Here is a 21,560-nt window from a genome sequence, read left to right on the forward strand (position 1 = left end):
CGGATCAAACCCCTGTATGTGTGTACGGCCGCCGCTTTAAACATTAGCATGCTACCGAGCTAACTAGTTAGCCTCAAATGTAATTATTCTAAACTTAAGAAAGGTGTCACTGCGCAATACGTACCAGGAACACAATCGGTCCCGCGCATGCGTAAGGACTGCGTCACTTCCTCCTTTAGCTAATTTTTACAACAGCGCTTCTGCGACGTAACGTGCTGTGGTAGTTATTATTTTTTAAATGTTTTTTTTATGGTCAATAACCATACTTCAAAAATGTAATATTTTGGGAGGTTATTTCATAAGTTATTAAAATACTTCGTTAGCATGGGGATGTTTCTATCGTCTTATGACATCCACCAAGACTGAGCTACGTATAAGCTTACGCAATGCAATGCAATGAAATAATTTATGGAACAAAGAAAAGAGGGCTTATTAAAAAAGGGTTTTAAATGGAGTGGAGAAGAAGGACAAAGTAAGAAGCCAAAAATGTACCACTTCTACACAAAATGGGAGGAGAACTTCTTTTTACTCCGTCATGTCGGACACGCCATGGCTGACTCCATGCAGCGTGAAGGTCAGCTGAGCTAATATCATCAATGTCACATTAGGGGGCGCCAAGTCGCCATAATACTACATATACCTTGTCTTTCAAAATTTTATTTTACTAATAATAGTCCAAAGTCCACCACGAAACAGCGGTCATTAATTAATTTTTATTATTTTTTTTTTTTAAACGTGATAGAGTAAGGGACTGTATTGAAATGTGAAAAGAAGAGCGGAACCAATATGTGCAGGTGTAGTTGCCTTAAGGTCCCCTCAGAGGAAACGCGGGAATCCACGAGGATGGTTTGTGTCTTCCTGTGAAGAATTACCTGCGTTTTCCAGGTTAGTAATCTTGAATGGAAACTCAGATATAAACGTTGCTCAATTAAAAACTCTAAATTAAAATGGTTTGGAGAAAGATGTGGGTGTTTATGTAAGTTTGCAGTTGTATCGTATAGCTTGTGTCAGCAGTAAGCTAGCTCTTTACCCGTGAGTGGTGCGCAGAGAACAGTTAACCCTTTTTATGCCGACCTAAGAGCGCTGGTACATGTAGTTCTATTGTATGCTCATGTTTGAGTCACACAAGGGATAGTTTGCGGCACCTCACTTTGCTTTTAAAAGGGGGCTATTTATTTGAGCAATAGCTAACATAGAATAGTAATAGACATTGTCAACACAATGGAACTTGGGGGGGGGGTGTCACAGCAGAGCACTATCCTCACTCACGGTGTGAACAACAGTTGTACAACACACGTACAGTAGGCAAAACATATACTATAAGTACTACTGTTATGGGGTAATTAACGTAAGGATAAGCCTATAATTTAATATAATCTATTTACAAAAAGTTGTCACAAGGCAAGCTGGCATCAGCGACAGATCTTGCACTAAGGCTCTTATTGTGTAAATGTATTGAGGACCGAGTTATGTTTTTATACATATATTGTCAAATTCAAAGTACATTTCCAAAGATCATTTTATGTCTTAATGGCAATGCGTCATTTGTGAGAGTTATGTGTATTGCTTGTTATTTGAAATGTTGCTGCGACAACGCGATGTGTGCATTTCACCGGTGTCTCGCGGATTCTTCATTGGTGTTTGCGGCAGACTGGGCATCGAAACTAGCAATCAAAATTTAAAAATTTGAACAATCCAAGGAGAAGGGATATTAGTCCCGGTTCGCATCGAAGCTCGAGACTCAATGCCCAACCCTTTTGTTAACAATGTGTAGTAAATGATTTTTGGTCAGAGAATTTCAAATGAGCAATTTTTCCGCAGAAAGCACATCTCATTCACCATAAGTTAGTAGTAATTTGCATGTTGTTTGTCATGCATTGAGATTTCACACTTGAACGTACCGTAGTTGTGTGCTCTGAGGCGCAAATGTGAATGAAGCGCTAGCTACGACTGTCAGTCCGACCTCAAATCTTGTAGCGGGGTTAATATATTATTGTAAATCATTGCTGGAATTGCATCCGTCAAGCAGTGAGGATTATCATGTAGATGTGGCAAGGAGAAACGCCTTCTCTCACCTGCCAGCCTTCAGCACTGGCCTGACGACAAGGCTGAAGGCTAGACTGTGACTCAGATTCCATCTGTTCATCCATCATCTTATATTATCAGTCTTAAGTGGTGAATACCAATGCATTTTATACTCTAGATGGATTTAATAAGCGTGTGAAGCATATTTAGGGCTTATATGTGGCTTGTGTTGTGAGTGAACAATGGCAATTGAAGAGAAATGGGGAGGATTCTTGAGCTGAATCAAATTAAATCAGTAATCACTTATTTTTATTGCAAATGTTGATCCAAAATTAGAGGAGGACATAAAGGGGGTCAAGACGTGTGTCTAAAATAGACATTTTTATGGGCGTCCCAATTACTCGCCACTCTTAGAAGGTACAGTAACTCCCAAACAGCCAGGATATGCTGTACTTGCGTTTTCCGGGGGTTTGACAGCCAACCCAACAATCTTTTTTGCTGACTGTGCTCCCAAGCCTGTGTAACAGATCCACTAATGCAAATCGGGCTATATCAAACATGGTTTGACTCTGGTTTCACTCATTTTTGTCCACACAAAACTCAGGCTTTCAGCATGGAAGAGTCTTTAATGGTTCAACTTCCTGCATGGCCTGGGGCTTGTCTGTGTGAAACATCTGCCAGCAGTAAACGGTGGCATTCTGAAAGTGTGCTGCGCCATGACTCCTGTGTTTATGTCCTCATGCTGTTATTTCCTATCATCTGTCTTATGTTCCCCGAGTCCTTGCAGCATCTCTGTGTCCAGCGAGAGTGCTGCCGCTGACAGATTGCTGTCATTAAAAAAAAAAAAAAAAAAAAAGGAGGAAGGTTTCTCACTCCTTTCCTCTCTTGTGGGCCTTCAAATGTCCCTTTGGCTTTTTGTCCTCTGGCTGCACAGTTTTATCTGTTTACATCTGACTCTTGCCTATGCTGAAGATTTCACTCGAGGGACGGCCCACGGGTAAATATACACAACATTATTACCAGGGCTGTATTCAAAATGATGTCTTTGGTTGCTTACCATGATGCAACTGCAAGGCGTCATACTAAGAGGTATTGCTAATATTGTGGTTACTTTATGTAGCTACAAAAGATGGACAAGTTGTTTGAAACAGCTCTTACACCACCATTACAAACAGCAATATTAATATGTATTAGTGTATTAGTATAATGCCCTAAGTGCAGCCTGGTGGCCTTTTGTGACCTGCATTTCGTTTTTTATCTGCCCTACGGCATGTTGTACAAATAAAATTAAACAAGACCCGCATTCTGTAATGTTGAAACCCTCTTGTACGTCCGTAAGCATCAACACTATGAAAGTGCTGGTCTGACGTGTACTGTACATGTGTCTCCCTCTTTGACGCTTGCACCTGGAATGTTGTTGGCTCAATAGTTGAAAGACAATTATCTCTCCTGCCATGCTGTTCCTTTCTTCATGTTCCACTACGAGGACTCAGAATGTCCCTGTTAAGATTCCACGGCCGGGTAAAGAGACAAACTCTGGAAAAAGCTGTTAAAAGTTGCACTCAAACAGATTAGTCTTTAAATTTAGTCTTATGTCGTGAGAAAACTGTTCTTCTTCCAACTCATTAGCTCTTTGGTCTCAAATGTCAGCTAAAATACTCTGCAAATTGAGGGATAATAGGTTGGTAATGGGGAAAGCGCAAGAGTGATGGCGGAGAATAAAACCTGACAGAGCTGTCTGCGCCATAACGCTCACAAGTGAATTATTCAATAATAATTAAGGACACACGAAACCGCCAGAAGCAGAACCATTACGGCTCCCCTGTAAACATGTCCATTTGGACACAATTAGATCACATTCCAGCAGAGTTAGCATGTGTTCGATGCTGAGAAATTGAATTTCGGCTGAAAAACGCTTATGAGTAACACGGTGAACCGTGCAAAAGGTGTCTACCTCTCAATTTAGCTGAGATCGTGTATGTAATGCACGCATAGCCAAGCAATCACACCTAATCCACTCAACAATTCACTCTGCTTGTGCCTTTTGTGAAATTAGTGAGGGAAAATAGACTCATGCATCGTTTGTCCGACCCTGATTGCATGGTAACTATGATGGTGGCGGGCTCTTTCAAGTGAACTATGGTAGCCGGTTCTTTGAAGTGAACGAGCTGGTCAGGGGTTTTTCTTGTCTGTTTTGCTGTTAAAGCTGCACGTGATTGGTCAAAATATATCGACACTGAACAGTGTGCACTGAGCAACTGTCATACAAGTTGTACAAGTGTACAACTGCAGTTTGTGAAGCAAACGCAATCATGACACAAGTTTAAACATTACTACTACTGATGATGGACTTTTCTGACAGCCTGACCTCCTGTGGACGTCTGCTTCAGCATGACTGGGCATGTGCGTGTGTGTGTGTGTGTGTGTGTGTGTGTGTGTGTGTGTGTGTGTGTACAATAAATCCTTGCTTGGGCTACGTCCATGTCTACAAGAAGGCTAAAAGACAGACATTTCCTGGTGAACATATTTAATATGGTGTATTTTCCTTATACAGTACTTTAAGCAGAAGACTGTCTTCGCTACATCCATGGAGGCTTTTGTCACAGGTATGACCCTCAAGCTGAGTTCACACTAAGTTCACTTTGTGTTGTTTTGCCCTCTTTCTCAGCTTTGGTGCTTTCTGTTTATTTCTGCACAACTTTTACAGCTCATTAGAGTACAAACAAAACAGCGTGCTTGAGGCTGCTGTTTGTTGATGGATACATTAGAGCACTTTTTTTTTTAATGAGATAAAAAAAAAGATGTTTCTTTACCACTTTATTTGATCTCATCTTTGCATGCATATGTGGTGTTATTTTATGTCTCAACTGCTATCTTGCACACTCTTTGATTCCAAAGTCTGGAGGCTAGTTTACATCTGGTTTACAGCACGGCTTGGGCACATTTTTCCTTTTTTATTTCCTGTTTTTTGGTAGGTGAAATGAATACCATATGCACATGCATGCCATTCCCACTTCACACCAACAGAGGGTAGTGTACTGCCAGAAATTTGAGGCCTGCTCTAATGTTGAAAGACACATGAGCTTGCTAACATCCTCCAAGTGTGAGATGCACCTCCCATGTGAGGTGACAAAAAGCTTCAGGGGAGGTGCAGCAGCTTGACAGAAATAAAGAAAACCAAACCTGCTATGCTAACTTGAGTTGAATGATTCCCATAATGCAGTGCGATTTGAAATAATATTGAGAAACTGCTATAAATGCATTTATCTGTACTCTACAGACTGAACTCGCAACTGAAACCAGGAAAATGCAGCAAAATGGAGAGCTGTGAAGCATGCAAGCGTATTGAGGAGTCAGATTGCATGTTGAGTACGATGAATTTGGACATATTGGTAGTGACACTGAAAGTATTCCCTGCCTCTCACACCCATCCACCTAACCATCCCATTGAGCCACTTGATTCATTTTTTTCCCCATTTTGTTTTGTTGTTTTTTGCAGGATTATTTCCACTTTCATTGTGTTCTATGATATGGTTTAAAAATTACTGTTTTGACTTTTTGTCATTTTTCTCCCAAGGTTATCATATCGTCCGGATCTCATAGCAGCCCATGCCTAGTGACAAGTACACACTACTAATGCAACTGGTTGATCATGAAAGACGGCCACATCCCCAAACACACTATCATTGATGGAACCTCTTGGTGTTATCTCTTTTTTAAGTAAATATTTTAGCCTGGTCTGCTTTATGTCCGCTGCAAGTAATGAAAGCTTTGCGCAAAATGCAAGTATAGGAAATGATGTGTTTTTGTGGGGGTTAAAAAGGATGGCGGCAACAACACAAAGCAGCATAGTGCCCCACTACTGGCCGGCCTGATTGCACATAATGCAGTGGAAATCACTCAGAATCCTTTTAAGGTGTTAGCCGGACTACAGTCAGACAAAATATATACTGATGTGGGAAGCCTACAGATGCGAACAATAGCTGTGATTGGGTTAGCTCCCAGTACGACAACAAGGGCAAAACATCCACGCTATGAACAAAGTGACTCATGCAAACGCCAATGTAATGTTAATGGGAGCACCGACTGAGCGTAACAAAAAATATTCCACTTAAATAGAAAAAGAATAAGTAATAAAGTTGAAGTGATGCGGTCAGATGGGGTTTGATTGTTTCAAATCACAAAAGTATTGTAGAAGTTGTCTCTGATGACTTCTTTTGATGATTCTAAACCAGGAAAAAAGTGAGTGCTAAAACGTTTGCATTCAAAATGAGTCTTCCTAGTAATGCATTGCTTAAAGCTATTTCTTTTTGTCTGCTGTAGGTGTTGGAAACATTTTTGTTGTGAAGTGCTAGTTTAAATTCTCCATGTAATTCGTAAGTTAATGTTAACTTTTTAACATATCAATTTTCAGCATTACAGTAATCCCTCATTTATTATGACTAATTGGTTCCAGACCCGGCCGTGATTAGTGAATTTCCACAAAGTAGGATTCCTTATTTATAGGGGCGTCTCATAACACGAGAGAGCGGGAGAGAGATTAATGTGACTAGATTTCTTTTTTGGAGTTCTATTGTGAGAAGAGGGCAGCCAGAAGCCAATCAGACTATGAACTTTGTCATTGCTACTATGAATGACAATACAGTATAGTATCGGAAGCCCACATTAAGGGTTTTACACGCATCTTGCAATCCAACCTACCTCAGTGTTCCCAGCGTCAGCGAGTGACGTGTGGCTGTTTTTTTTCCATTTTTTCCAGCTGTCACTGTGTTTAATGTCATTTATTTGGTCTCAAAAATGTCGACAATATTGTTTAGCAGAGCAGTGTAGAATACTAAATATCATTACAACATCTGAATGTATTTGTTCATTTAGACATTTTTATGCTTGGAAATGCTTAATTTAGACAAAAAGACTTAAAATTTGTGTAAATATGCCTATTTTTAATTAAGAGGCTGTAGTCAACCATGAAACAGCATGATGTATTATATTTTTGTGATGTGGCGAGCGATTACTGTATTTACAAATATCAGCGAAGTGCTTCGTAACATTTTACTTTATTAAATTAATACTAATAAGTAGCTTACGCAAGGCTAAGGCAAACTTCTTAACTATTATATCGGATGCTAACAAAGTAACAAACTTATTTCGCAAATGTAAAACTAATTGGATGGAAACAAAAACAAAATACACTGATAATCTTGAAATATAAATAATAATGTACTTGAACAAGACGTGTTGAGTTTAGCATGAATTCAGTCTGAGATAGCTCAGCAGTTTAATCCACTTGACTGTACATATAATCCTCCTGAAATGAAAGTAATTAACATTGCTGGCCTTCCAACAAATGCATCAGCAGCAATAAACTTAATAAAAACATTGTTGTCCTTTTTAATTGCCTGCAGTTATAAATGACTTAAACCATTTTCATTTCAGCACGCTGGTTTAATTGAATTGCTTTTTCTCATTAACAGTGTTGAAAGTATAGCATGCGAAAATAGGGAGAATGAAGTCAATCACAAATAGTGTTATACCACGATACATTAATAAAATGACTGATTTAGTAAATAACTTAACAACGTAACAATGACTTCCTTGCCTTCCTTTCCCTGTTGTCACTGCTGCAATGCACTATGTATGCTTATGTAGTTCATTGGTATTATGGTGTTTAATTGTTCTTTTACACAAGTGGACTAGACACAGTCAATCGATTGAACTTTGTCTCCCACATCGTGTTTAGTCTTAACACTAAATGTCTGGCAAACAAGATTTTAAAGCATATGTACACCAGTTTTTTAATTAGTTCTCACATTTCTGAAATAAGGATACTGCCAGCTTCCAGTTAATGCCTGTTTCTCTTTGTGGTTTAGGTAAATAAACGCCCCAGCTATAATGACAACATTTATGACACTTCAAATATAGCAATATTGATCCGAATTACCTTCATTTTTAAACACGTTATACTGTACAAGGCGACGTCTGCTACATATGTTTTCTGATCATGCATTCCTACCTGCTGGAGAAGCTCTTCTTCTTAAATGATTTACAGCCCTTTGGTTTTGAACGTCCTGGTCTCCATCTTCACTGCTTATATCTGTCTGACTGCGTCATGCAAACTATACATAAACATACATAAGCACTGATGGATCAAAAGAAGTGGATAATGAAAACATTTGCTGAAGACACATTTTGCATTTTCCATGACGTATCTAACAATGGGAATAAGGACGTTTACAAATCAGTCTGAGTCTTGTTTGCGTAAGCTACTTTTTATTGCTTATGTGATCATATTTGTATCCTGACGGTGTGTATCCATCACCCGTGAAACTGCAACAAATTCCATTTGCCCGAGCGGACCATTTTATGAATGTCTATTTTCTGCTTTAAATGTTTTCTGTGTTGCTCGTTCTTGCCTAAAATAGTGTGTTGTGTCTTCCCAAAGCCCTTCCCCTTTTTGGAGGGAGCTCCGAGCTGCTGAGTATCTGAGCTGCTGGGAGCTGAACAGCAGTGGAAGGGTTATGTTCATCCTCCCCCTGCTGTGACACTTGTCATCATATAGAACAGAGTGCACACTTTGGACATGGTCCCCACCACCTTCTTCTGTGATTATTTGTATTAGATCCATGACGGTTGCAAGAGCAGACTGACTGTATGGAAGACTAAGTCAGCTTCTCGAGTCTCCTAATGGTAAGACACAAACTCATTACTTGATCACCATACAAAATGCATGATAGTTCTGTGTTCTGCATTGTAAATGCTAACATGATACCTAATATGTGTTGTTGTTGATGTGAGTTACTATGCTTCAATTGAAGACTTTATACAGTGGGAAAAGAAAACTATGTTCAGCATTATTATCACAATGCAGTGTATCATGCAAATATTTTATATGTTTAGTTATATCTGAGTGTATGTTTCAAAGAGCCATTTCTTACACTGAGAAGCTCCAGTGGTGCATTCGATAATTGCGTAATTCAAACAATGAATTTAATACTAACTATGGTATACTTGTAAGCGTTCATGCTCAGAACTACTGGAGATATTGACAATACACACTCAAGCTCCATACCCTATTTGACTTAGTTTGTTGGCTTGTCCGTGATAACATAGCGTTGATAGTGGTTCATGGAGCAACTTTATCTTCCCTGGAAACTGACTTTTGTGGGTAAGTGATTTTAACAAGACCTACACTACATAAACAAAAGCCTTGGAGCGCCTTCTTTTACAATGACAGTGGAACCTCCAAAGTCGAATTTCCCTAAAGTTGGATGTACGTAGTGCATTCCCACACATTGGCAAGTCAGCATTCATGGCCCCGCAAATTTGCTTTTTGGTTTGATTTTATTTGATTTTATACAAAGTATGTAGTTTTTCCCCTTAGTCAGTAATCATGTGATAATGCAGGTAAAATGTAAAGCATATGTACCACTATTAAAAAAAAAAAAAAAAAAAAATCCCACAAAGTTTACATGTTGGTAGCTTTATTTTTAACTGGTAATGTTTTTTTGTCAAGCAGTGAGACGTGGCAGTTTTTTCGGTGGTGGAGCGCACCACTGTTGCAGTGAGACACAAAAGTGAAACTTCTAAATAGTTTCTACTCCGTGACTCAGATGCAGGCCACTAATCATTCATTAATGGGGAGTACCTATACATTTGATACTTTAAAATGCATTAAGTGTGTGTGAAATATATTGAAGAAAGATGGGAGGGTTCTGTGTCGGAATCTAATCCAATAATTATATTATACATTATATTACAACATTTTATTGCAAATGTTGATCGAAATTCAAGGATAATATCAGCGTCAAGCTAACAGGAGGGTGAGTGAGCCATGTGTTCAAAATAGACAGTTTATTAATGGTGTGTCAATTACTAATTAGTAATTACTTTCGTCATTCGATGGTGGTCCCAGAACGTAACTACAATTTACTATACTTTGAATTTTAACCAAAAAATGCCACAAAAGTCTTACATGAGGTCTTCAACCAGATTTTATTGGAAGAATTTGAGGATCTGGACCTTACTTCATCAAAAACCCTTTGGTATGAACAAGATCAAAAATGATGAGCCAGGCCAACACCACCAACACCTTTTTCCAAAATAATAATAGTAAAAGCATAACTATTGCCTCTCCCCGCAAAATCAAGTGTCTAGTACTAAAATCATCTCATGAATAAGGATTCATTGTCAAGTTTGACAATTTGGCAAGCATTTAATAAATTGTAGCATTCAGACGCTCCTTTCTCTCTGTATGATGGAAAAATTCAAATGTAGCAACTTAGTGAACGCCGACACTCGCAGATTACAAACCTCTAAACACTAAAGTATTAACATAGCTTCAGCCTTCTCCAGGTTTCATGCACAAATGGTTTGTTCCAGTGGTTTCCTGTTTATTTCAAAGAGTATCCATTTGCAGGTCTCCATGAGGCAATTCTAAATATGACATATTGATGTATTGATTCGTAGCTAATAGGCACTTTTGGTTAATGGCATACTTAAAAGGTTTTTATGGCCGCATTTGGCGTCGAGCACCGTCTGTCTCATTTTACAATTTTTTTGAGACAGTGAAGGACCTCATCATAGTGTGGTTGGAAGAAGTCGGGCTTTATTTTACTTCCTGTCGTACTTTTTCTATCTCCAAAATTCTTTGAAGTGTTTTCAGTTAAGGATATATTATAATCTATTTATTTGCAGCAGAAAGTATGTTTTCCTTACTTGTAATATTATGCAGAACCAGGAACTGTGTTTTTTCTCAAGTGCATCTGGTTGCATATCAACCAGTCTCCTTGTCTCCTGTTTATGTGCTGTTTATGTAATACTTGGCAAGAGTATGATGATGAAAAAAACAATAACAATGCATTTGAAACAATCTTTTTTTTTTTTTTCTATTATTTTGCTTCCCACTTGTTTCACTGTTAGACTAGTTCACAAAAGTTAACACACAGGTATTTTCATGAACAATTATTAAAATAGTACTACACTAGAAACGCCTTATTGTACAACAAAATTGTGGAAAGCCTTTCTTGAATTGACATAATACAATGGAAAGTTAAAAATTCAACACCTCAAAGGTAATAAATTCAGAAAAGCAAATGCTTCACAATTGATTATGCCCTTGTCAGTCTTTTAAAATGTTACATTGACTGTGTTAATAATCCAGTGGTTAACTTATTTTTATGCTTGTGAAACTGTTAAAAATGTGGAAATGCTCCTTAAAATACTGCTATTACAATTTACATTGTTTCCAAATGTAAAAATTGTTTTAATGACCAACATCTCAGAACGAATTGTCTTCAACCTTTTAGGTTGTATTGTTTATATGTGTACATCGAAGCCATCATTAACATGATGACACAGAATAAAAGGACATCATCCAGACTTTTTAAAATAAATCAACACTGGGCACATCAAACAAAGCACAGAATTGCAGTTATTACACAGAGAAGGAGGGGTTGATTGTGCGGATAGATGAATCATTGTATTATGTTATAGCCATTGTCATCATGGCTCTTGGAAAAACCTGCTTTTTCTAGTCTTGGTAGATCTGTCACCTCTGCAGGATGGCAACAGGTTGAACAGGTGGAAACCAGGATGTTAGCTGTCTATGATAATGTTTTTTTTTAGCTCCAGTCAGACAGTGGGTTGTGTAAATGACCTTCTGAAAGGTCACTTAGTAGCTTTTCTCCCACATTATTGCTCCTGAGCATAGTCAGGAAGTGTAAGTGATGTGGTTTCATTCTTTTACCACATTTGTTTTCATAGTGTTCAGTTCCAGGTTGTTGACTGGAAACCATAATGTCAATATCGGGACCTCACTTGCAGGTGCACTTGTCTCCTCCCATGATCAGTCCCACAGTATCATTATGTGGTGTGCAAACTTCACAATGTTGTTGCCGTAGTATACTGTACTCATATGTGGTGGTTGTAGTAGATAATAATCTTGGTGTAATTCTATATTTTTGCATGAACTAGGTAATAGATGTGGTTGATTTGATTTTTGAGTCCACTCCACCAGAAAGCACCACATTTTTTGTTAAAGGATTTTATACAAATTTCCGGGCCTTTGTATTGAGTTGTGGACTCGTATAGAGCAGCGACACATGATAACCTGCAGAGAAACCTTTCTAGATCTTCCAGACTCTGCACCTCTTCCTGCAGTGTTTCCTGCCTCCCGCCCAAACGGTCTGTGTAATTTACTCCACCCCCGGCCCTCCTCCAGGTACACCTCCCGCCGAGCCCACTCCGCTGTGATTGGTCGCACTCCCGAGGACTTCCGGACATCTGCCGAACTCCTTTTGTCCGATTACTTACACAAAATAAACACAGTTAGGATACTGATAAATTGTTACTTACAGCTTGCTGTTCTGACTCTTCAACACGACCAAACAGTGCTAACAGTGAACAGAGCAGAGCGAAGCAGAGCGAGGGGAGTGCAGGCCTACAGCGTTTAGTTTTAGTTTAGTATTGACGTCAATTGAACTCGGTGTTAATAGCATAACAGGTCCCCTTTAAATGTCCTTATTTTATTTTACTGCTATATTCAAAACAGACCTGGATGTTGTAGGGATATTAATAGCTGACTGAATTTCTTGTCACTAAATGTTTCCTGCCAGCTTTTTAGTCATGGTCACACTTCACTTCTGACATTACCAAACCTGCATCAGCATAACTTATGAAAGACACACGTTGGCCGTATGGACGATGCACGATGACATACAAAGTTAAGTTTGTCTTGCAACGTGAAAAAAATGTAACCACCCGTAAAGTTTGTAAAGAACCTCGGCAGCCAGCCTGTACGACTGGTTGTGACCTAGGCTTCTGATCCAACAGTGCAAAATGTAGATTCTTGCAATTTTTCAACTGGTTTTAAAATTTTGATCAATAGGGAATATTGGTATTTTGTGCAACTAGCATGTAGTCTTGTATTCCCATTCAATGCAATTCTGTCCAAGTGGGTTTGACATCTAATTTGTTCTTCTTTTCAAGGTTGAAGAGCCATACTGATATTCTTCAAAATCTGAAGTGGACATTGCCCACCCCAGCTGGTCACCATGAACGCCTCTGCCCTTCCACCCTCCAATGACACCCCTCTCTGCTACTCCATTAACAGTCCTCCATTTAAGTATGTGCCCACCATTGCCTCAGCCTACTTCTCCTCCATCTTCAGCGCTTTGGGTCTCACCTCCAACCTCATCGCCTTTATAGTTCTTCTGAAGTCGTTCCGGCAGACCCACAGCAGCTCTCGATCTTCCTTCCTCATCTTTCTGGGAGGCCTAGTGGTCACTGACTTCATGGGCCTGTTGGTCACAGGTACCATTGTGGTCTCCTTCCACGTAACGCACTTCAACTGGCGCAGTTTAGACCCCCGGTGCCACTTCTGCAACTTCATGGGCATGTCTATGGTCTTTTACGGACTGTGCCCGCTGCTGCTTGGTGCCGCTATGGCTGTGGAGCGCTTCATTGGCATCAATCGTCCATTTGCGCGTACCACCAGTATGCCCAAGAGGCGAACAGTTTCCATGTTGTTGCTTGTGTGGATGACCGCCGGCTGCATAGCATCCTTGCCCCTATCCGGAATTGGGAGCTACCACATGCAGATGCCTGGATCATGGTGTTTTCTCAACATTAGCTCAGGAGGCACTGACCTGGCCTTTTCCTTGCTGTTTTCCCTGGTCGGATTGACCTGCATTGCCGTGTCCTTTGTGTTGAACACAATCAGTGTTGTCACACTGATCAAGGTGTGCTGCGGGCAGGACAAGAGGCAACGCCGCCGAGATCAGGAAGTGGAAATGATGGTGCAACTCATCCTTATCATGGCCATTGGTTCCATCTGCTGGTGTCCTCTGCTGGTGAGTCTCTCCATTTGTCTGCTTGGAACCCTGCAGTATACTCATCATTTGGGCTCCATGTGTGACCATGTGTACGCCAACTGAAAGTCGTGCAAGCTGGGAGCCTGTGTTTTTATCACAGTTAGTTGGTTAGGTTGGATTTACACTGCAATTACAGGTGCTCAATGAGATTGTGCCTTACTTTACCCATACATAGGCTGAAGTGCAGCTATAGACTAACTATACATATTGGATGTACTGTATATGCATTTTCATGCAGACAGTAATTATGCTGACAAAATTACTTTGCAGCCATTCTGTCTCAATTTCACTGTGATAAGTTCAGACTATTGGACCCAAAGAATGGCAAAGTAGAATATAATAGTATTCAAAGTATGCCCTAAAGCATCCCAATGGCAAATATTTATGTGAGACTAGTTGAAATAAACATTCAGAGTAGATGTTTCAGAGAGAGGTATGACATTCAACCAATTCATATTCAAAGCAATACTTTTCCCTGTTCACTTATAGTCATGTTCCACAGGGAGGTCACTCACCCTTTTACATGTGTAAATGAGTGAATAATATGGTCTGTGTGTGTGTTTTGTGTTGATAACACTCATGAGCAAGCTCCACCTCCTGGGCCCCAAGCAGTGTTGGACTATCGTTTCATACCATCTTTATTTTATTGTTGTTCACACTGACTGGTGACATTTTCCAGCATACCGTAAATGTAATAGATGTATGTTTGACACAGGGAAAGGATACACCTCTGATGTTTATACAATGCAGTAATACAAGGAGTCACGTTCCATGAAGGCAATTCCCCAGTGGTGTCATGTGAGAAAGGCATCTAAAGCCCCCCTGGACCCTATACTGACCTATCTATCTGTTGTGTGTCTGTTTTATCAGCACAGGCCAGCAACCGTTTGATCCATAATGAGGCATCATACCATCCTAGGAGCTTTTATGTGCTTCCCTTCTACATGCTTCATTTCTCTTCAGCAATGCAGCCCCCTGAAAGCGTAGAAGTAAAAGCCCTCCGATTATCTGATGGTACATTAAAGCTGTAGTTGATTTGCTGTAAAACATGGGCAAAACCAGTTTCCCCAAAAGGAAACTCAATTTAATTGTCGGTCATGGCAGTCTTCATGGTAATATTGTTAAAGTGTTTTACTTCAACATGAGGAAATGCTTGGCTAACATTTTCTGTCGCTTGTACTGTTCCAGTTTGCGGGGAGCTGGAGACTATCCCAGCTGACCATAGAAGCGGAAATTTGATAGATTGTTATCAAACCTAAGATTGAAAAACTTGCATGATGGTGGGGGGGGAAATATTTATTTTACAGTTCATAAAGATTGTATGATTTTTATTTATTTTCACACTATTTCCTCTATTGTTTTATTGAATTACAAACTAATTGAAGGTCAAGCCAGAATACGTATATAGTTTTTCAATGCATTTACAGATTTACATTAAAAACAAAAGCCATTATAACACAAATTGTTACAGCAGGAGTGTGTTTTTTTGTATGAAAAAAAACATTAATTACAGTATAACCGCTAATAAGAGTTGCCAAAGTGAAATTCTGCATGCTAAAAGTATGTGGATGTTACTTACACAAGGCAAACAAAGTGAGTGTGATGTTTATAGGCCCGTTTATTGCCGTACTTGTTCTGCAGCCCAGTCTAACCCTGGTTGTGTGACACCTTGCACAGATTTATATTCTGGTGAACTCATCGGCAGCGGAGCCTGTAAACGATGAAACTGTTTTGTTCTACATACGCATGGCCACCTGCAATCAGATATTTGATCCCTGGATATACATCATGTGTCAAGTTTCCCGAATAAGGCGAGTAAAACTGAAGGTTATACGACTCACATAGTTTGACCACAAGGCTCCGTCATCCCCATCTACTTAACATTGGACTGTGAGCTCCAACAGGCCAAACAAACCATGTCTTGAATGAACTCATCAGTTTATACTAGGGATGCTCCCATCAGGGTTTTATGCTGTCGATTCTGATACCGATCATCCATGAGTGAGATCAGTCGATGCCGATCACATGGATTAACTGTACATTCATCACTTTATTTATGATGAGTGGTATTGGTCAGGGGTGCCGTTAGACAATTCCAAGGACCCCTGGCAAATAGGTAATTATTAAAAAAAAAATAAATGTTTAGGCGAATTGGCTTTTTGTTCCTTTTATTTGTGTTAAACGATTTTTTTGTACTATTTGACAAACTTTAATTTAATTTGATGCATGTTTTGGAGTAATACCAATACATGGGAAATGAACTGTTCAATAATTATTTTTTAGCTCAAGATAACAAAATATGTCCTGCTCAACTTAAAATGGAGTAAATTCAGTGTCCAGGTTGCGGGGGTCTTCAACTTTTATCATTACTAGAGCTGTCAACTATTTGTGTTTTATTTATGACCGGCAACATTTAAATTGTACTCTACTTACCAAGCACATATCCACGCAAACAGTGTGGCCATCGTCTTTTTATGCTATTTTGTGCTCATTTTTCATTATATAAAGGCATAAAGTCTGAATTCAACAGTTGTAATTGAAAACTACTAAGAGTTGAAGCTAATATTCTTTGACCCTTTTGAGCTACTCAGAATCAGCTGGTGAGATAGAAGAACCTTTGATAGTATCACCATCATATCACCATTATGTTCAATAAACAACCACACACAAATGGTGTTTTGAGGACATAATGGCAACAAGAGAGTAAAGTTGTTCAGTGACACATAAAAGGTAGTACTTAGCCCATCCCTATCAACGTGATATGCACTTGTGGCTTCCTAGTGGGACAAAAACGAACTCCGAACTAACCGCATTGCTTGTTTGTTTTAAGAACAAAATGTCAGTTTGGTAAAGAAGTCACATTTGGAGTCCAAAGACCAGAAGCTAGGCGGATAATTCTAGAACTGCAATAGGTTTGGTAAGGGAGTGGTCAAACACGGTGGCATCGATTGGCATCATTTTGTTGACAAACACAGCAGACATGTAGGATTTGCCACCGCACGCTGATTGGGTTTTGTGATGGGCTTTGAAAGGCGTTTATCGGCATACGCTGATCGCATGTTATTGTCTGCCGATATTGACCGGTGGCCGATCGATCGGAGCATCCCTAGTTTATACAATTTCTCTCCTCCCCTAACCCATTAAATCACTCTATTATTAGGGTTATGTTTCACTGTGTAGTCTCCACCTCATCTTTCTGTGCTTGTTATGCTGCTACTAGTCTATACTTGATTTCATTTGTACACGGCTTGGACACTATTGTGTTACATCACGCTGAACACTCACTAACTGTAGCACCCCAGCTGTCAAAGTTTTGGATGGGGTAAAAGAGATGTATACAATCTAGTTGGCTGGAAACTCTGTTTTTAATGTGCTACATACGTTATATAATTTTTTTTTAGGGTGACCATATTTTGAAACCAGGACACTCAGCCCAGCAAGGAGATATGCAAATGATACTCTTAAGTTTACTCAAAAAAGCCTTATAATTTCAATATATTTCCATTTTCATGCTTTTTTCTTAACTTGTATCTTATTGACATTACCAATATTTGTTTCTACTAGTAGTTTTTAAATTAAATGTACCTGGTGCAGCTATACTCATTTTCTGTGTTGCATACTTAGAAGGTAGAGCCACATAAAACAGAACCAGCATCTTGTAAAAATAGTCAATAAAATAATGAATTTAGAAAAAAAAAACACAATTCAACATGGCAATAAAGGTAATTTACACATAATTCATCAGTGGTTCTGTTCATAGATTCACTAGTATTTCAATTAAACTACGTGACGCTCGTTATTTTCACAGTTCATGTACACATCCAGTTTGCTATTTAACATTACAGTTGTAACGTAAATTAAAACATTTATAGAAATAACAATGCAGGCAAAGTCAAGGCAACACATAGAAAACTGAAATCATAAGAAGATATTTTCAATACATTGTAAAATAATAGCAACAATAACTAGTAAATGTAGAGAAACACATTTCCATAATGGAGTTGTAAAGTTTTGCATGGAACTGGCTGTTACACATGCAATGACAACTTTTATTGTATGGATATACATCTTACTGCTGAGTTGTTTTATCCGGAATTCAGTTTTGCATGTCGCTTGAGATGCCTTCAGGAACCGGTGATTGCTTCCATGGGGACTTTGATGTCAGTTGACTGATGTCATGTGCCGTTTTATGTGGGTTGCACTGTTCGGTACAGACATGTATTTTTGCACGCCGAGTAATTACTTACATTTTGAGGCTTGGGGTTGTTCAGTTTCTCTCAAAAGAGTTAACCAAACTCGTTCCAACCTGAACAACCTGAACAATAATTTATTAGAATTACATCAGGTTCCGTGCAGGATGTCTGACCTTGTGGAAAACTGATATACTTTGGGGTTTACTTGAAAAAGCATCATAATCTGTTCCGTTGGTAGAAAATTCCTTAACTTTTAATATTTCCAATTGTCATTGTCCAATAAAAAGTGCTGGTATGTTTCTCCAACTTTTGTGATTTATTTTTCTGGAAAACAACACAACTCAACATTTGGAGTTGCATGCTTTTCTTGGACGTCAACATGATACTAAATTCTTCTCCTGTGGTGATTAAGGGTCAACATGTCCTTATTGTCACTTTGCATGGCTGCCGCTGGTACGAATGCATGTCTTATTTAAGCAGAATGCTTGCATACATAAAAACTCTCAATGGCTTTGCAGCTGCTCCACCCAACTAAACCTGTAAATATTATTCCAAGTCGTCAGTAATGCCTTTCTGCTCGCAGCATTTTCCACAGCGGATTGAAGTAATTACAAGTTGGCACCAGCTGACCCTGTAATGAAACATATAGCAATGTTTTGATCTTTAAAAACGCTGCTGCGCTGATGTTAATGACTTTACCTCTCATAAGTATTAGCACTTTGATAAAGCCGGGATGAAAAATATATCACAGCTGCTGCAGCTTTAATGCTGGTTGAATTTAATCCACTAATTTGGTTCTTCTTATTTCCTATCGTTTAAAATGTTATTCGTTCAACTGTGACTTACTCAGTTTAATGTCGACCCCCATGTGTTATATACATTCATAATGATTTCCTTTGCTTTCTTTGACTCTTCTGTTCTTACCTCTCATTCCATCCCTCTTATCAACAGGTCTTTATTGCACAAACTGTGCTGAGTGGACGTCCTCTGCAGGTCATATACCTTCTGTTGTGGCTGCGCTTCGCCTCCTGGAACCAGATCCTGGACCCGTGGGTGTATATCCTGTTTCGCCGATCGGTATTACAGAGAATCTACCCCCGAATGGACTGGTCCCGGTGGTCCACAGTCGTCTTAAACCCATCTCTCAGGGGCACCATAAACAGGTTCACACGTTCTTCTTCACTTGGTAGGCCTCTCAGAGCAGAGGAAACAGAACAGACTGAAAAAATAAACAATACGCCCCATATACCTTGAAGCCACCTCTTATTCTAAGATGAGTTACATTGATAGCTGATTGAGGACCTGTGTTTGGAAAGGCTGGGTTGTATTTATGGTCTCATGTTTTGCAGTATTGACAGCATCCCCCAAGAACCAAGCATGCATGTGAAAAAATGGAGTGCACCAACCACTACATAAACTACAAAACAGGAAAACCACAGTATTCTCTCTCACGGCCAAATTTGTCTTCCACCCAACATGTAGGCCTACTTAATGCTAGGGAAAAATAGTTACAGGAAAATTTCAGTTCCTAGATAATGCAGAAATAAGATTTTTTTAACTCCAATGATTTCTTAATTTTGCGAATCCACTGTTTGTTAAGCAGAATGCTCTATACACCATCACGCTGTTCCATTGGCAACTTGAACCCAAGTCACTTTTGGCCCATTTGCTCTGTTAGTATGGTTTGTTTGGTCAAGTGTGAAGGCAGCCCAGGACCAAAAGTACTGGACCAAGCTGGGAGACTGAGACCACCTGAGAAGATGGGTCCACTTGCCAGCAGACTCAAGTCTTGATTGGGGCTGAAAGCGGACTAGTACCAACAGACGTAATCAGGTGATGCATAGCAACACCCAACAGAAAGCTGAGTGAAAATTACCAAAAAAAAAAAAAAAAGAGTTAAATGTAAGCCCGGAAGCTTAAATACACTTAAACATACCTGGTTCTTTTCAACAAAGGGGTTGTTTGAAGTCATCAGAAACACCGACTTCTTGTAGCACATCTCAGAGAATCTTTTTGATATCTTTATTCTATACAATTTCTATTCTTTTTGTTTTCTTTCTTTTTGACGGTATGTTGTTTTGAGTGTGTTTAGATGTCGTCGGACACACCAGAGTACCAGACTACAAGTGTGAACGTACTCTTAGTCACCTGCAGGATCAGCTGCATTTGCCCAGTTGTAATCCCTTGATTATAAAACATTAACCGGTATGCTTTGTAATGAGATTAGCTAAAACAGATTTGAAGCTACACGAGAAGACCAATCCCACTTGGGACTTTACAGGCAGGACACTTTCTAGAAGGATATTATGTCTTACACATGTCCCTTTAACACAATCATTGTACCTGGCAATGATCACGGTGCCATTTCTAGTTGCATGTACTAGTAAGCATGATTGTCAAATATGCTTGGGATGCAAAAAATGTGAATTTAGCTTGACTAATGTTGGGGGGGAGGTAGGCGCATCCTGCATGTTTCCTTTCAATACCAATGTATTCCTGCTAAACATGCTATAGCGACTACTCAATGATTTTCTTAAATTCAGCTAAATGTGGTTCGGAAATTGTGCAGCATTTAAACGCCTATACTGTGCTACTAAAAGGCATACAGTTCTACCCTTAACAATATCATCAAAGTCTATCATTGTCTAAAAACATCCTGTGTTTTGGAGACTATTCATGCAAATACTGTATTTGGCATTCATACATTTCCCATTGATTCTAAATAACCGGATTTGTAAGCCATCTACGCACTGTTTAGCCACACTACAATAGCAAGCCAGAGTTATACAAAATATTGCTGTCTATTCTGTGGAGATCAAAACTGTTATATTCTGCCTTCCAGGATGTCTGACTTCAAATAGAGCTTTGTTTTGCAGTGCATGTAGTAAGTGATGTTGCTGCCTATTAAAGACCAATGTAGTGCCGCTGGGACACACAGAGATCGTTCAGTATGTTTGTCAGATGGGTTTACTGAAATGCAAACACTGATAAATGATATCAAGTGGTTTAGTCTTGATTTAAAATGTGAAAGGTGTTTGGATGGAGTTTATTTAGAAATATCATCAGACAACGACTGACGTGAAACCGTTGAAAAGCTATAAGTAGTAATACGTTTATCATAAAGTGTCATTACACCATCTTTACCATTGTTGAGATTGACAAACTGACAGTATAAGCCTAGTTCGAATAGCTTTCATTGTTAATGAAAGTTTATTCATTTCTATGATTCTTCAGGAGCCTTGAACTAAACATTCACAATCATTGCTTTTTATCAGCAGGAAAAAAGCTTTACTGTAGCTTATCTCACTTCCTGACTCACTACCTTCCTGGCATGCTTTTACATAAGTATCTGAAAAGTAAATAAAGACGTAATCATGAGGGGGGGAAAGTAAGAACTGAAGTGAGAGGCAGGGGGGACTTTGTGTAGTGTGTTTATTCATGCTTGAAGGATACACAAGCCTCCAGCAAGGTG

General features: G+C 39.2%; 1 protein-coding gene across 8 annotated transcripts; it reads left to right on the forward strand.

Moving 5' to 3' along the window:
- The first annotated feature begins 810 nt into the window (after window positions 1–810).
- Window positions 811–21,025, forward strand: tbxa2r (thromboxane A2 receptor). Of its 8 annotated transcripts, none has more exons than XM_054790357.1 (7): window positions 811–885; window positions 4,580–4,631; window positions 5,306–5,745; window positions 8,468–8,712; window positions 13,012–13,147; window positions 13,231–13,874; window positions 19,040–21,025. In XM_054790357.1, the coding sequence occupies exons 5-7, from the start codon at window positions 13,105–13,107 to the stop codon at window positions 19,340–19,342; spliced, it is 990 nt and encodes a 329-aa protein (XP_054646332.1). In that variant the 5' UTR covers window positions 811–885; window positions 4,580–4,631; window positions 5,306–5,745; window positions 8,468–8,712; window positions 13,012–13,104; the 3' UTR covers window positions 19,343–21,025. The 8 variants fall into 8 exon arrangements, with proteins under 8 accessions (XP_054646332.1, XP_054646327.1, XP_054646330.1 ...); XM_054790352.1 differs by having other exon boundaries at window positions 5,306–5,394; window positions 5,603–5,745; window positions 13,012–13,874; XM_054790355.1 differs by having other exon boundaries at window positions 5,306–5,389; window positions 5,603–5,745; window positions 13,012–13,874.
- Window positions 21,026–21,560: the final 535 nt, after the last annotated feature.

The sequence above is a fragment of the Dunckerocampus dactyliophorus genome, chromosome 10 (assembly GCF_027744805.1).
Source record: "Dunckerocampus dactyliophorus isolate RoL2022-P2 chromosome 10, RoL_Ddac_1.1, whole genome shotgun sequence".
Lineage (NCBI taxonomy): Eukaryota > Metazoa > Chordata > Actinopteri > Syngnathiformes > Syngnathidae > Dunckerocampus > Dunckerocampus dactyliophorus.

Coding starts and splice junctions, on each gene's coding strand:
- tbxa2r (XM_054790353.1), top strand. CDS start 13,077: ATGAACGCCTCTGCCCTTCCACCCTCCAATGACACCCCTCTCTGCTAC. Junction 13,875..19,039: donor TCTGCTGGTGTCCTCTGCTG/GTGAGTCTCTCC, acceptor TCTTATCAACAG/GTCTTTATTGCACAAACTGT.